This window comes from Moschus berezovskii, chromosome 28 (assembly GCF_049115385.1).
Source record: "Moschus berezovskii isolate FMDL1 chromosome 28, NW_MosBer_1.0, whole genome shotgun sequence".
Lineage (NCBI taxonomy): Eukaryota > Metazoa > Chordata > Mammalia > Artiodactyla > Moschidae > Moschus > Moschus berezovskii.
Window position 1 is genome coordinate 5637992 of NC_142487.1, and position 17154 is coordinate 5655145.

General features: G+C 37.3%; 1 protein-coding gene and 1 pseudogene across 2 annotated transcripts in view; both read left to right on the top strand.

Moving 5' to 3' along the window:
• Positions 1-17154, top strand: part of NDC80 (NDC80 kinetochore complex component) — a 35436-nt gene that overhangs the window by 785 nt on the left and 17497 nt on the right. Inside the window, exons 2-11 of one of the 2 annotated variants that reach the window (XM_055416813.2) lie at positions 1002-1111; positions 2519-2596; positions 6531-6654; positions 6760-6932; positions 7815-7917; positions 9727-9816; positions 11943-12036; positions 13333-13439; positions 14239-14383; positions 15807-16012. In XM_055416813.2, coding sequence (XP_055272788.1) covers positions 1011-1111; positions 2519-2596; positions 6531-6654; positions 6760-6932; positions 7815-7917; positions 9727-9816; positions 11943-12036; positions 13333-13439; positions 14239-14383; positions 15807-16012 — 1221 coding nt within the window. In that variant the 5' untranslated portion in view covers positions 1002-1010. Of the gene's footprint in view, positions 1-995; positions 1112-2518; positions 2597-6530; positions 6655-6759; positions 6933-7814; positions 7918-9726; positions 9817-11942; positions 12037-13332; positions 13440-14238; positions 14384-15806; positions 16013-17154 lie in introns of those variants that run through there. The other variant, XM_088833377.1, reaches the window with a different exon arrangement.
• LOC148773559 (large ribosomal subunit protein eL21 pseudogene) lies at positions 5306-5786 on the top strand (annotated as a pseudogene).

The window sequence follows — 17154 nt, forward strand, 5'->3', positions numbered from 1 at the left end:
AGTTAGAACTGTTTCTTTGACTTGTTTTCTGTTGCTTTTGTTATTATAATCATACATAATGGCCAACCTCAGAGAATCCTGCCCCTCTGCCTGACCGTTAAACCAAGGTGCCTTTGTTCAGAACCCTGTCCACCTGTAGATAACAGGAAGGAAGAAATTAACACATCCCCTGCCTAAGGCTTGCCATTCTAAGAGATATTTTCAAGATTAATGGCCATTTTACCTTATTTCCTCACCTGCCTGGCATCTCTGATCTATAACAGAACCTGGCATTTCAGTTAGCTCTTTCAACACCATGTCTCAGATTAATTGGCCTGTCCTGCAGCAGTCAGAGTGAGGTTGGACTAAATAACAATAGGATCCGAAGATTTGTCAGTGAAAGATACCCCAGGAGGTGGGAAGGGAGTGAGATGTGAATGTAGTCTGAGGAACTGGATGTGGACCAGATAATGTATCCTTGATAAAAGGGAGATTGAAGCAAGAGGGCCAGTAATTGAAGAATACAAATGAGAAAGAGAAGGTTAAGGATAGAGCTAAAGAGGGTGGACATTAGGAAAAGAAAACAGGATGGTTTCTTTTGGTTTCCTTTGAGACCAAAGGAAGCATCAGAGGTAGTTGTCAGGTGGCCTCTGACTTCCATCGAAATAGACATAGCCAACAGTAGTAATGTGATCTGAGTTAGGATTCAGGGTTTTAACTACCATAAATTCCATTGTGAAGAGGAATCATACCTTATTCACCTTTCTGTTGTTTGCACTGCTTTGCACACCCCCTTGTACATGGTAGGCAGTTAGTATTTTCGCGTGTTGAATATTTTTAAAGGAAGTGAAATAGATAAATATTCCCTGTAAATGAGGACTTCACCTTCCATGAACAAGATAACCCAGGAAGGAACAGTGAAACTTGGCTGCCTTTCTGTTTGAGGATGAAGAGAATAGTTGAGGTTTAATGTACCGTCTACATCTGGAAAGACTTGTTTAATACCAAATTCATGAATGCAGGTCGTAAGCATGAAACGCAGTTCAGTTTCCACCGGTGGTGCTGGCCGCCTGTCTATGCAGGAATTAAGATCCCAGGACTTAAATAAACCAGGTCTCCATACCCCTCAAACGTGAGTACCTCATGCTTTATTGTCTTTGGCAGAGAAATCTGTAAAGGTGGTTAATGCAAAGAGGTAGTGTGAGTAATATTGTGATGAATCTTGTCTGTTATCAGCGGTACCTGATTTGGAGTCAATGAAGGCTGAGAGTGGGCCCATTACTCTGTTGTGTCTTATCTCATTTGGTAATTAAATCTCAAAAGCCACATCCTTTGTAATGCAATCCCTGAGGTACTGCTAATTCCCCTTCAGTGCTCTTTCATTCTTATTTTCCTGCTTTCCTCAGAGCTGCTTGTTTGAGCAGGTTCTGTGCTATAATTTTCAGTTGACTGCAGTTTATTCAACTAGCACAGTTCTCAATCAAAACCATTACTTGCTCTGACAATTAACTGCAGTTTAGGAGCCACCTATAGAGAACACTGCTCTCTGAACTATTTCCTGGAGATTCACTGGTGTCCAAAAAAGGTGTCCAGAAGAATGTGCTATTATTGTATTCAATATCCTGTAATAATATATAATAATTGTAATGGGAAAAGATCTGAAAAAGTATATGCGTGTGTGTATATATATGTATATACATGTAAGATATTACAGGAATCCCAACGAACTTTTTGGCCAACCCTTATATAATAAACACTCAGTTTGGTGTATACCTGTAACATCGTAACTAAACTATACTTCAATTTTTTTTTTTTTTTTAGGTTTTCAATAAAAAATCAATTGGGTGGGGAGAACTTTCAATCAGAAACTAATTTTTCTTCCCTATGAATGATTTTCTTAAAATTAAGAGAAGGCTATTTGTAATCTATGAGTTGTATCAATCCTATATTACCAAGGTACAAGTTACTTGCTAATTGCTCTTAAATTACTTAGGTTTACATTCTATGAGCCCCTGCTACTTTTAGAAATTTGAAATATTTATACATTTTTTTCTGAAATCAGAGAAATTTTTTGTATTTTTGCATGTTACTGCTGCAAAAGATTTGTGCCTTAAATTGTCAGAAACTAAAAGACTTCTTTTGTCAATATTTTTGGTCAGTAATTGACATAATGTATGTTCTTAAGTATAGCCACATTGTAATAAAGAGTAAGCCTCAAAAGAACAGAATTTAAGTGTGAGTATCAGTCTATGATTTAAAATACCTATTTTTAAATTATTCATTTTCCTTTGAAGTTGTTATCCATAAACGTACATATTTTAAGATAATTAAAATAACAATGTAGATATGGTTTTTTTCCTACTTTCCTAACACTTTAGTTAAGCAAAGTCTATCCCATTTATAACAATTGTAATTGCTGCTGAAAACTTTCATGCTTTTGAATTATTTTTGTAGGGAATAGGTAACGTATTTCCAAAAGTCTCTTGAACTAATATTTTTCCATTCATTTGAAGAGTTTGTTTTTCTCCTTTTCTTAAAGCAAAGAGAAATCAACCTTTGGAAAATTGAATATAAACAGACCCACATCTGAAAGAAAAACCTCTGTATTTGGTAAAAGGTAATGATATTTTTTATTAATTCTAATGGAAAAGATCGTTATAGCCACACGTTGAGTTAAATGCTCAAAGTACAAAAAATTAGATATCATGGTCCCTTTCAAGAGAAAGTTATAATCTTGTTTTCCTCTGTTTTAAATGGTTAAATTGGTTATATTTGCCTTAGATGATGCTGAAAGATACATCAAAACATTCAGACCACTGTTTCATTGTTACAAGTGAATACTTGATGGAAAATTCTTCACATAGACACTCTGGAATCAGAGCATTTTAACATTTGGAATCGTCATCTAGTCCAATATTTTAGTCACAGACTTTGTAATACTCTTAAATATTATCAAACCAGTCAATCCTAAAGGAAATCAATGCTGAATATTCATTGGAAGGACTGCTGCTGAAGCTCCAATGCTTTGGCCACTTGATACAAAGAGCTGACTCATCGGGAAAGACCCTGATGCTGGGGAAGATTGAGGTCAGGAAGAGAAGGGGACGACAGGGGACAAGATGGTTGGAAGGCATCACTGACTCGATGGACATACTCTGAAAGATAGTGAAGGACAGGGAATCCTGGTGTGCTACAGTCCATAGGGTCGCAAAGAGCCAGATAGGACTTAGCGACCGAACAACAACAGAAACAAATATTATGGACTCTTATTTTATGGGCTATATCTGTAGATATTAACTACATTAGAAATTGAAACGGGAAATTTTTTAATATTTATTAATTCAATTTAAAAGAACAGTAGCCTATTACATGTTAACATAAATAACATGCTTTGTTTTTTAAAACATTTTTTAAAAACAAAAGTATTTTAGTAAGAAGGGTTTCACTGTTTTACGTTTTTGCAGTCTCTTAATGTCTGGCTTCTATAGAAGGTAGCTAGATTCTCATCTGTTTCTGAATTCAGTCTGCTGCGGTATCTGACATCATGTAGCCAGCCTTTGGAAAACTCCACTGTACACTCAGGAGAGAGAGAATGAGAATGAAACAGGTGAAAAGGAACCTTAATTTTATTGTGAAAAGAGTTTTGACTTCTCAGATCCCCTAGATCACACTTTGAGAACCGCTGTCTAGAGTAGATCAGAGGTTGGAGTGAGGTTAGGATTGACTGTTTAGCGGGATGAGACTTTGGGATGATGGAAATGTTTAATCTTGATCATGGTAGAGTTTTCACGGGTGTGTATCTTGTCAGATCTCATCAAACTGTATGCTTTAAGCAGGTGCATTTTATTCTAAGCAAATTATACCTCAATAAAGTTGTGAAGAAAGCTGATCGCCTATGAATTGATGCTTTTGAACTGTGGTGCTGGAGAAGACTCTTGAGAGTCCTTTGGACTGCAAGGAGATCCAACCAGTCCATTCTAAAGGAGATCAATCCTGGGTGTTCATTGGAAGGACTGATGCTAAAGCTGAAACTCCAATACTTTGGCCACCTCATGCGACGAGTTGACTCACTGGAAAAGAGTCTGATGCTGGGAGGGATTGGGGGCAGGAGGAGAAGGGGACGACAGAGAATGAGATGGCTGGATGGCATCACCGACTCAATGGACATGAGTTTGAGTGAACTACGGGAGTTGGTGATGGACAGGGAGGCCTGGCGTGCTGTGATTCATGGGGTCGCAAAGAGTCGGATACGACTGAGCAACTGAACTGAACGTTAATTTTTTTTTAAAAATTCCAAAATCTAAAACAAACTTTTTTTTTAATCTCACCAAAACTTAAAATATAACTTTAAGATAGGTGTTTATTTAACTACTTTGAAAATATTTAGAGATGACATATTTGTTACCTTATGAGAAATCTTTGTCATCCAGGTTAAACAGTCTCTGGTGTTCATTCTAACTGAAAAATCTGAAGGAATTTTTATAATGTAACTTTCATCTCAGAGCTGAACTTCAGAGATAATGGGGATGATGATGATAAAATCTAATGTTTGCTGGGCATTTTTGTAAGCCGGAAAAGTGCTGTTTTATGTCTCTTCCATTCAGTCCTCAGAACTGCTCTGTGTAGATGGTTATTGTCTTCATTTTATCGATAAGGAAACTGAAGCACTGAGACGTTAAGTAATTTACCCAAAGTCATACAACTGGTAACAGAGATAGCATTTTTAACCACAGACTCTGGTTCTAGACCCTACACTCTTAAACTGTAAGTTGAATAATACAGTATTTTGATTGGTTAGGAAATACTTTTATAATTTCAAAAGCTATTAGTGCTTTTGAAAAGCTATTAGTGTTTTGTGTAAAATAAGAGCTGAGTCTATACATGTATTCTTTGTTAAAAATATATTTATATACATACATATTAAAGATTAACTACTAGCAGTAGGTAGAAGAGTGGTTCGCAAGTTAGCAAATTCTCAGGGGGAAAATTAGCTAATTAGTCAGAGTAGCAGTGAAAGAGGGCCCAAGCTAAAGAACTGTTAGAGCCTGGGCAGAAGAGAATTTGAAAGCAGCAAGCAAACTTGCAGGGAGAAACTCTTTTGATGAACAGAGTTGAGATATTAGAGCAATATTCGCTGTAACTCAGCTTTGTGAAGTCTGTCCAATAAAGAAAAGTACTGTTCCAAGTATAATAAACTACAATAGTTAGGTGAGTTGGGCCACAAAGATTAGCAAAAGGAATTATTGTAAAGGTTTAAACATCTTCCAGGTAAAGGCCTGCGCGTGGCTCCCGGCATCTCTCCCCCGGCCCTTCAGGCTAATTCGCCAAAACGACCAACACAAAGGGAAAGAGGAAGGGCACCCGCTCCATGTTCTCTAGGCCTTTTAGAAAACATGGAGTTGTTCCTTTGGCCACATACATGGGAATCTACAAGAAGGGTGATATTGTAGATATCAAGGGAATGGGTACTGTTCAAAAAGGAATGCCCCACAAATGTTACCATGGCAAAACTGGGAGAGTCTACAGTGTCACCCAGCATTCTGTTGGCATCATTGTAAACAAACAAGGGCAAGATTCTTGCCAAGAGAACCAGTGTGCGTATCAAGCATATTAAGCACTCTAAGAGCTGAGATAGCTTTCTGAAACATGTGAAGGAAAATGATCAGAAAAAGAAGGAAGCCAAAGAGAAAGGGACTTGGGTTCAGCTGAAGAGCCAGCCTGCTCCACCCAGAGAAGCACACTTTGTGAGGACCAATGGAAAGGAACCCAAACTGTTGGAGCCCATTCCCTATGAATTCATGGCCTGATGGGTGTAAAAATAAAGACCTGGACTGTAAAAAAAAAAAACGGTTTAAACAAATGAAGTTTTGTCTGGGGGGACGGCGCTTAGAACGGAGCATATATACTATAGCTATTAATGACTAAAAAGTAGTAACATATTTCTGGTAAATCATAGTCAGATACATAATATCTCATGACAATAACATTCATGGAAAAAGCACACACAATCTATTTCAACATCTCAAAGGTCATTTTCTCACAATAAATAATAGCAAATAAAGAGATTGGAAGTAAAGGAGCAGTCATGAAGGGGTGAGTAGGGTGTTGAAAGGATCTGGGTTGTTGAAGAGACCTGGAAAACTGTTGGTGCAGAGAACCTGCTGGACTCAGAACACACATTTTTAGAGGATAACGTGTATGTTATGATGCAAACCACCAGAAGAGTATTTCTTCCCGCCTCATTTTATACTTTAATCTTAATTATTTGCTCTTTTTTCCTCTGCTTTGAATAAGAGAAATCTGTTTAAATAAAAACTAAAGAATTTTAATGTTTGATGCTGATGTTAAAATATAAAATCATGGGACTTCCCTGGTGATCCAGGGGCTAAGACTTCAATCTAGGTGGCAGCTTCCATCCCTAGTCAGGGAATTAGATCCTACGCGCTACGACTAAGACCCAGCACAGCCAAATGAATAAATACGTAAGATCGCCTTGAAATAATTTAGGCTTCACCACAGAAAGAAATAATTTTGATTGATTTTGTTTGCAGAACTAGTGGACATGGATCCCGGAATAGTCAGTTTGGTATATTTTCCACTTCTGAAAAAATCAAGGACCCAAGACCACTTAATGACAAAGCATTCATTCAGCAATGTATTCGACAGCTCTGTGAGGTATTTTATATTCTTTAATATTGTAAACTGTGAGTGTTCTCTTTAAGTACTTTTCAGTAATTTTCCTATTGTGAAACATTTGACATTTCATAAAAATTATTGTAGTTTCTTTCAGAAAACGGTTATGCATATAGTGTATCCATGAAATCTCTACAAGCTCCTTCTGTTAAAGACTTCCTGAAGATCTTCACTTTTCTTTATGGCTTCCTCTGCCCTTCGTATGAACTTCCTGACACAAAGTTTGAAGAAGAGGTTCCAAGAATCTTTAGAGATCTTGGGTTTGTATGTTATATTTCTATTTAGCCTAAAGAGATTATTGGAACACAGAGAAGAATAAAACTCAATACATATGGGGAGCAGAGGCCCAAGCGTGTTTGATCCTCTTCTTCCTTCTGCTGTGACCTTTGGGGCCACTCGAGGGGACAGTTGGAAACTGGTCCTCCAGGGAAAGCACTGCTCTTGTATGTCTCTGTGGTCTTGGAAAAATAAACCTGTACAACGTGCAAAAAAAAAAAACCTCAATACGTATGTAAGGATTTTGAGTTAGAGAAGTAGTATATTTTAAGATGGCCCCTGTGGGTCACGTATGCAAGATCAATTGTAAAGGCAAAAAACACAACTATTTGGGGATTATTACTGAAGTACAGATGATAGATCATAAAGCCCTCAACTACTTGTATGACAAGGAATAGATAGGATGGACTAGATACTGCAGATTTTATAGATCAGAAAAGACAGGTTTCAAAGCCTGGTGAAAATGGAGTGAGAGAAGAGTCCAGAAAAGCCTGCGTAGGATAGACACAGGGAGAGATGGGTTTGAGGAGGAGAAGTACATACATGGGTTTTATTTAGAGTACATTGCATTTGAGGGAACAAATAATCTTTCAGAAGAGAACTCCTGCCTATTGGTTGTAAGTCAGGTTTTGCAACTTAGGGGATACGTGTACAAAATAATCATCAAAAAAATACACAAAATCATTTGAGAGAGATGACAAAGGAGAGAATCTTGACAAGTATTTTACTTCCGAACAAGTCAAGACGGTATATATTTGAACAAGTCAAAATATACTTGGAATTTTTTAAATGTAACTTCTTGCTTGATTTAGCCATTATTTTTATAAAAATTAACATGCTAGCTTATTTTCTCTGATTTTTCATAGGTATCCTTTTGCGTTATCGAAAAGCTCCATGTATACAGTGGGGGCCCCTCATACATGGCCTCACATTGTGGCTGCCTTGGTTTGGCTAATAGACTGCATCAAGGTATTTGATTTCTCATTTTAAATATATACATAGGAAAGATTTTTTTCCCCATCCTCAGAATATTTCTTTTTCTCTCCCAATCTTGCTTTTACCAATTAGCTCCAAGTCTGAGTCAGTTTTCAGAGCATGTTTGGTTTTATGTTCTTCAAAATGTTACTACGTGAGTCCACAGGAGAGGAAGGGAAATATCCCAAAGGCAAGGAGATCATTTGTTTTCATGAGGTTTTACAGCTGGAAACAAAACCCCCCAAAATTCAAACAACAACAACAAAAAAAAACCACTGCAAAATAATGTCAGTAGGAACTTCCCCCGAACATTTCTCTCAGATTCCTCTGAGTCCTTTTCTCCTCTCATATTTTATAATATTGAGGAGTGGTGGTTTGTTAGTAAACGACACCTTCACGTAAGAGAAGTTTACTCAAGTCCATATTTCTAGTTTATATGATTTCAGATTGAAATTTTTTCAACCAAATCTTCTCAGTTCAGAATTTTCAGTTCTTGTAGTAAGAGTCTTTTCTCCAGTTCTGGGGATCTGTTTGTGCCTCCATAAGGCTCACCTTGAACTTTGCAGAGTAGCAAGAGTTCTCACAAGGATCTTTGACGGCAACAGAAACTGTCTTTATCTACCCTGATGACAGGTAGGAGATTCTGTTTTTCATCTTGGGCTATGCCCTGCATGTCTTTCAGTCTTAATTAAATCTGATTGTCACATGAGGCCTTGTCAAGTGAAGAATAGGTTGACAGAGCTTGCCTGCATCCACTCTAGATACTCAAAAGGGATTATGAGTGCCTTTGGAACAGAAAAGGAGCAGATAAGACAAGCAACTCTAGACTCAGCAATCCTGTAAATGAGTGCTAGGCTAAGAAAATGTATTGTTCTTTTATACTCCTAATGCATAGTCCATTTTTTTTAGAGCTCAGTGTTGATTATACTAGATATACATTGTATCTTTAGGTTTTATAGCAAATTCTTTTAATTTTATTTTTAAAACAAGTTATAAAACAAATGTTCTGAAGTGGAATTTCTGTTCCTTAAAAACAATTTAGGCATTTTCCTTCTGGCTTGTTAATTATAAACATCTGAATGTTTTGCTATAATTTATTATTTGCTACCACTTTCAGCTTAAATATTTGTTTAAATGAAGACTTTGTATGGTAAAATTCAACCTAAAGTACATTCTTAAACATTTTAAAGGAGTCAGTGGATAACATTTGAGCACCAAAATTAAGTTCATTTAAGAGAAATAATTATTACTGGCTTAGCTTTTGTGGCAGTTCTGTTTTCAGTTCTCAGAATTATGTTGAAATGTGTAGCAATACATATGTCTTCAATGGGCTACTAACAATGTAAAAGATCAGCGTATTTTTCTCTATTATTATTTAGTCAGTCAGTTGTGTCCAACTCTTTTGCCACCCCATGGACTCCTCTTTTCATGGGATTTCCCAGGCAAGAATACTAGAGTAGATTGCCATTCCGTCCTCCAGGAAATCTTCCCGACCCAGGGATTACACCTAGGTCTCCTGCATTGGCAAGCAGGTTCTTTACGACTGAACCACCAGGAAAGCATGTTTTTCTTTGTAGAAGAGAACTAAATATGGATCCCATCCTTTTTTAATCCTAAGGGACTTAGTTATTAAACTGTCAAAAGGATTATATTGTAAGGTTTAAAGAATAACCTCTCAAGAGACTTTATCATGCAATAATGTAAATACTTCTAAAAATGACACTGAAAACAAGTTTGACAAAACGTGAAAAATGTGTTTTTCTCATAAAGGTAATCAATTTAATATGTTTGTATACTGAATAGTTACATAATGCCATGAAAGAAAGCTCACCTTTATTTGATGAAGGACAGCCTTGGGGAGAAGAAACTGAAGATGGAATTATGCATAATAAGGTACCTTACTTTACCGTAAACATTAGTCATCTGATATTATTAACTAAGTGTGTCATTGAAATTAACATAGTCTTTTGTAAAACTTGTCTTTTTTGCTTCCTGAAAATCTAAAATTGATTTTTGGAAATACCAGTCAATGGATTTACTCTTGGATTCACACTAAAATTTCCTAAAAATAAATAAGCACAGAAATTTGAAAATGTTAAGTAAAAAAGACAAGGCAATTAGAGTTAAAACATGTTATTGTTTATGTGTAGATATAATATTTCTTTTTCTCCCCTGTCTTTTAGAATGAAGATAATCAATAATGGCATCATTATTCTAATATGTTTTGTCCACACAAAGCATAAAAGACTGGGTCTTAAAATAGATGGCATGTGGGTTTTTTGTTTGTTTTGTTTTGACTGTTTTAGCTAGGGTAGTTGCCACTTCTAAAAGTGACTGAGATAAAATAGATAGTCTAAATTGGTTCCTAGACGGTCCTTTAATGGAGCCTAAACTATGTAACTGACTCCGCCCTATTTCCTGAAACACACAAATTTATGTCTCCAAATGGAGCAAACGCCCACTCCAAGGAATAAATTTATAGTATTGAGATTGAGCATCAGTTTCTCCTAGCTTATATAAAAGACCAATCACTATGCAGTTCCCTAAGATGAAAAATAAACATCCTGTGTTCTAATTCTGTTCTTCTCCTTCTGGAACATTTGTCATAAAAAGAAAGTGGAAATAGCCTCAACCTCATCTTTTATTACTACCTAGGGAATGGTTCAAATTCAAAGGTAAATTTGCTGATTGCCATGGTAGTGTTGCCTAGTTGTTTGGTTTTTTTTTTTTAACTTAATACTTCATTGGTGATCCCTGCTAGAAAAGCAGCTAGAAAGCCTCTGATCCTCTTGAGAGAATTCTCCTCCCATGTTGCAATATGTGCTAGACTAAATTTATTATACCTCAGTTTTTACCCAAATAAAATTATAACACCTACTAAGTTAATTAAATATTAATTTCTTGATAGTCATCCTAAAGGTTGAACCAGTCAAAGTTATTCCTGCTATCTTAGCTGTTATTTCAGATGACAATATATATAAAGAAGCACTTTGGAAATTATAAAGTACTATTTTTAATTTATTTTAATTTTAAATTAAAAATTAATTTTTAATTTAATTTAAAAGAATTACCAAAACACCCAACTTCACCAGGTTCTGAGTCTCCGCTTTGTGGATCTAGAGACTCAATTTTTTTTTTTTTAACCATTAAAATCAACCAAACTTCACTCTTAAAAAATTCACATCCGAAGAGAAACGAAAATCTATTTATTTCCCCCCAGTGATCCACCTTTCCAGTTACAGGAATACTCATGCCACCTATTCAGGATACCCATTCCGTATCAACCAAGTAATGAGAAGGTTGCTTAGTAAGCAGAGCATCAGGGCAGAGGGAATTGGTTTGTCTTAAGGGATGCTGACTTCATCTGACTGTGGAAAATTCTTATCAGCTCTCCTTGCCTCCTAACAAAGGATACATCCACAGTGACCAGAACACCTGAGAATTGGAAAATGGAGTTTTACTTTCCCTTGGATAAATATCGAATGCTAATATTCTACTGTTCAGATCTCCACTAACCATGCCATTTTTTTAACCTGAAGTTAGTATAAATTAGAGCCTTTATTATCTTATGTTCTGGCTTTCATAACCAAATCTTGTCAGATTAATTGGATTTAAATGATTAGCAGTTCATTTAAATTTTTCATAGGTTAGATTATCCCCAAAGATGCTTACATTTGCATTAATAAGCATCATCTCACCTTCTCAAAACCCTTCTCTGAAGATATGGGCTTTTCTTGGTTTTTTGTTTTTTTTTTTTACCATTTACTAAATAACACCTTTATTCAAATTTAAGTGTTCTTTTAATCCTCATTATTCACTTTAGCAGTAGCAGACTGAGCAAATCTGTGCAGCATAATTAATGATACTCTCTAGGTTTATTTCTCGTTTACAGTTCATGTAACCACTTGGTATTCCTGACTTTCATTATTTTCATTCATATTTAAATTTTCACTTTGAAAAGTGAAACAAACTAAATAGAGATTCACAAGTGAGTTTTTAAATCTGCTTCACCCAATCAGCTGTTTTTGGACTACACCATAAAATGCTATGAAAGTTTCATGACTGGTGCTGACAGCTTTGACGAGATGAATGCAGAGCTGCAGTCTAAGCTGAGTAAGTGCTTTTGCTCCTAGTGTGCTGGTGTGTAGCTTATCTTACTATGCTGAATGTTTATATGAGCTCCTCACTTTGAATGTATTTAGATACCTCCTGATTTTTATTACAACTGCTTCTTCAGTGAAGAGAAATAAAGGATGTCCTTGCTTTATTATTTTAGTAAATAAAGTACCAGTTAGTGAAAAGATCTATGGTCTCCCATAATTCATGTCAGAAAGTTAAGGGGCCATCGTATTTCCAAAGAAAGAAATTATTTTTCCACTCAACTATGATCTCGTGACATTCAGAACTTACTAACTTTTAAAAAATGTTCCAGAGGTATTTTACATCATTTTTCTTTTTTTTATAATAGTCATATATAAAAAAACAGAGTGGTAGGTAAAATAGATAAGTTTAAGATGTGTAAAGCTAGCCTCCAAAGACTATAGAATCATTCCGAATAGGAGGATTCCCTGCTACTCTCAGCCCAAATAATGAAAGCATTCTCTTGTGTATCCGTGGGGTATACCTTCCTAAAGAATAGTGAGGACAGTGTCAGTGTGTCCACATGAGAAAGGGAGCAAGCAGAGTATATGATGTTGGGTTTCTCTTTAAAGACGAAAATTCATAGTGATCTAAACCAAAAGCACTAGTGACTTCTTTGGTATTTCAGTTATAATTAAGCATATAAATTATATTCATTTATTCAAACTATTTATTATATACGTACTGAGTGCCGCCCACCATGTCGGCACCAGGGATACAATAATGAGTAGAAATCTCTGCCCTCATGAGCTTACATTCTATTAGAGACAATAATCAAATGAACAGTAAGTCAGATGGTGGTAAATGGCAAGCCACTCCAGTACTCTTGCCTGGAAAATCCCATGGACGGAGGAGCCTGGTGGGCTGCAATCCATGGGGTCACTACTAGTCGGAGACGACTGAGCGACTTCACTTTCATGCATCGGAGAAGGAAATGGCAACCCACTCCGGTGTTCTTGCCTGGAGAATCCCAGGGATGGCGGAGCCTGGTGGGCTGCCGTCTATGGGGTCGCACAGAGTCGGACACGACTGAAGCGACTTAGCAGCAGCAGGTGGTAAGTGCCACAGAGGAAAATGAAGCAGGGCTGGGAGGCAGAGTGCATGGACCACAGGGAGGGACTGCAGTTTTACAGACGGTAGGAGGTCCTTCACTGGGAGGGTTTCAAGTAGAGACTAGAGGAAGTGAGGGAGAGCAATGGTAAAAACCTGGGGCAGAATTTTCTAGGCAGATCTGAGACCTTATGGAATTTTGGGGTTTTTTTTCTCCAGAGGACTTATTTAACGTAGATGCTTCCAAGCTGGAATCATTAGCAGCAAAAAACAGAGCACTGAATGAACAAATTGCAAGATTGGAGCAAGAACGAGAAAAAGAACCGGTTAGTAAACATGCTTATCTTCAATAGGCTCACACACTTACTGACACTCTTGGATTTCCGTGGAAAAAGCTAGCGGTTTCTTTAGATAGAGAAAAAATTGTTTTTAATGCATTACCAAAATGCATTAAAATGCATCAATTTGCATTAGGAAATGCATTAGCAAAATAAGCTTCTTAAAAGTTAGTTTTTTTTAATATAGGCCACAACTCCTAATGAAAACATGTTTGGTCTCCCTAGAGCTTTGTTTTCCCTTGTGATCTATCGGTCTTGGACTAACGGTGTTCAGAATATGATGAAAGAATCTCATCTACTTACATCAGACCAAAAGGATCTTTGGAACAAGGTCCCCATGTTACATACCTCATGGGAGCACCAACAAGAGGCCCTGAGCTTTGTAATCAGTGGAAAGAGAATGATAGTCAACGAGTCTGTATAATATATTGTATCCTGGGGGCTTTCTAAAAGATAAATGATGATGTCCAGATATCTAACGTTATTTTGTGTATTATGATACTGAAATGTTCTATAAAATAACAGATTTTTAAATGTTTGTGCTTTTTCAATCTGACCCTTGACTTTTTCTACCCCAAATTGGCTTCTGAAAGGTACTCCTCTCAATTGGGCAATAACAGTAAACTCCCCTTTTAGTTCTTTTTGACTCCCTCTAAAAATGAAAAATGAAAGGAAAACTCTAATTTACCTTTCTTTATGATGAATTTGAATATTGCTTTACTTTCAAGTAAAGTATGGAATGATTATTGACAAGAATAATTAACTTCATATTCTTTTGCTTTTAAAGAATCGTCTAGAGTCATTGAGAAAACTGAAAACTTCTTTACAAGCAGATGTTCAGAAGTATCAGGCATACATGAGCAATTTGGAGTCTCATTCAGCCATTCTTGACCAGAAATTGAATGGTCTCGATGAAGAAATTTCTAGAGTAGGTAAGCACAGCTAGTGCTGAAAGTTCATTTAGACTGAGGTGGGAGCATACATGGGACTTACCTCATATAGAGCAATCTTTGTCATCCATAGCTTTTTGCCTCTTAATGGTAAATGTTGGTAGCAGGCCACCAAGTTTTTAGTGACTTCTATCTTCGTTTCCTGAGGTTGCTGTAACAAATTACCACAAACTTGGTGACTTAAAACAGTGGAAATTTATCCACTCACAGAAAGCTAGAGGCTGGAAATTGGCAGGGCCACACCTTCTCGGAAAACCCTGTGGGGGAACCCATTCCTTGCCTCTTCCAGCTTCTGGAGTCTGATGCCTTTCCCGAGACTGGCCACGCCACTCCAGTCTCTGCCTCCATCCACACACTGCCTTCTCTGTGTACATGTCTCTCTTCTGTCTGTGTTAATTTCTCTCTGCTGTCTTTTCAGAACATTTATGACCTTTAGGGCCCACCTCAATAATCCAGGATAATCTCCTTACTGCAAAATACTTAATCACATCTGTGAAGACTCCTTGTCCAAATAAAGTATTGTTTACAAATTCCAGGGTCTGGGACTTCACATCTTTGGGTGACCATGATTCAACCTACTATACCTTCTAACATGTTTTCAGATACCTGGCTTTTTGAAGCCAAGGGGGACCTAACCTAAGAACATAGGCTGCCGGAACATAAACATATCTTCAATTCCACCTTGTAATTAATATGCTAGGTTTTTAAATCTTTGCTAGCCTCAGTCTGCTATATTTGCCTTATCTTCTATCACTGCCTCCTCAGCTGCTCCGCAGCTTAACCTGATTGAAAATAACATGAAAAGATGCTATAAAAAAAAAAAAAGATGCTATAAAAGCCCAACTAAAGAAAGTTTGTTTATATCTTGTGTGCTCCTAACCTTGGTTTCATAAACACATATGGATCTTAATCATAAAGCTGAAAATACTGTGGCCCATGAATTGCTTCTGTGGGTTGCTTCTCTGGTGCCAAAAGTAGCACAAAGAAAGATATCTACACAGCACAGAGCCATTGGCTGGCAGTTTACAAAATAGATAGCTATTTTCCCAGGTCTCTGCCTAGTTTGATTTTATTCTTTTACGGCTGTGTCTGTCTCATGTAGGTTTTACGGCTGTGTCTGTCTCATGTAGGAATTATGTAGATACTCCTTAGGATGTTTGATTTAACTCTTGCTCTTTGGAATATTGATCATCTGTCATATCAAGGACAGTAATTATCTGGAGTATTTGCTAAATTGATTTATTTTTTTCCAAGTAAGTCTGATTACATTTATTAGCTTTGCTCAACATCTTTTTAAATAGTTCACACTTGACCACTAATATTTGTTCTCCATAATGACAAGGAAGTTTAGACATCTTAATCAACTAGAATTGAAGGAACTTAATTTATTTCTTTTGCAATGCAGAACTGGAATGTGAAACAATGAAACAGGAGAATTCTCGACTACAGAATATTGTTGACAACCAGAAGTACTCAGTTGCAGACATTGAGAGAATAAATCATGAAAGAAATGAGTTGCAGCAGACCATTAATAAGTTGACCAAGGACCTAGAGGCTGAGCAGCAGCAGCTATGGAATGAGGAGCTGAAATATGCCCGAGGCAAAGAGGCGGTATGTCTTAACCATTCCCAGAGCATCACCTCATCAGAACTTACCTTTGTAAAGGTCCATCACAATTTAGAAGAACTGAGTGGGTAGAATAAATTGGCTAAAGAGGTAAAATTTTTCAGCACTGATATTTTACTGAAAACAGACTCATCCCTTCATGTCAGTTCGGTAACAGCCCAGTTTCTCGGTCATACACAGCCTGTATTTTCCAATCTGTTCCATTCCGTTCAGTCGCTCAGTTGTGTCCGACTCTTTGCAACCCCGTGGACTGTAGCCTACCAGGCTTCTCCGTCCATGGGATTCTCCAGGCAAGAATACTGAAGTGGGTTACAATTTCCTTTTCCAGGGGATCTTCCCGACCCAGGGATCGAATCCCGGGTCTCCCGCATTGGAGGCAGACGCTTTAACCTCTGAGCCACCATGGAAGCCCGTATTTTCCAATAGTGAACCAAAAAATGAACAAAAAATGTCTCTAAGGCCATGGAAATAGTTTTCATAAGTCCCAGGCCTTTTATTCTAGAAGTGGACATGAGTCACTTCTTCATTTACGTCCTCACTGCTCAGATATGTGTTTAACATCTGCTGTGTACCACTTACCATTTCGGGTACAGAGGGAGGATAAAAAGAAACTGCCGTTCTAGTTGACATTTCTCTACCATGAGATCAGACCTCCACTGCATACTGAGGAAGCCTGTAGAACACATGACCAAGATTTTGGTGTGTGTAGTATAGGGTGATGGATGGCGGTGGTTTTCAGAAAGGCTTCCTTGCAGACGTAAGACCTGAGCTGAATTGGGAATGTGAGGCGGGAGGGTTAGCCTGGCCAGGTTGGGGAGCCAGCAAGTGACATGTGTGGGGAAGTTAGGGAGGAAGCAGCACCAGGCAGTCTGCTGTCCTGAGCTTTCCATGTCACTAGAGCCTAACAGCAAGGGATGTGGCATGTGCGGAAGATGAGACTCAAGGATAAGGAAAACCAGATGGTGAACATCCTTTTCACGTTTAGAAGCTCAGACTTTATCCTGAAAGCTCCAGGAAGCAGACCATTAATACGTTAAACACATAAGATCACATTTCAGAAAGATCTCATTTTTGATACTGTGAAAAATGGATAGAAGGAAGTAAAGCAGTCAAATAAGGATCTGTGG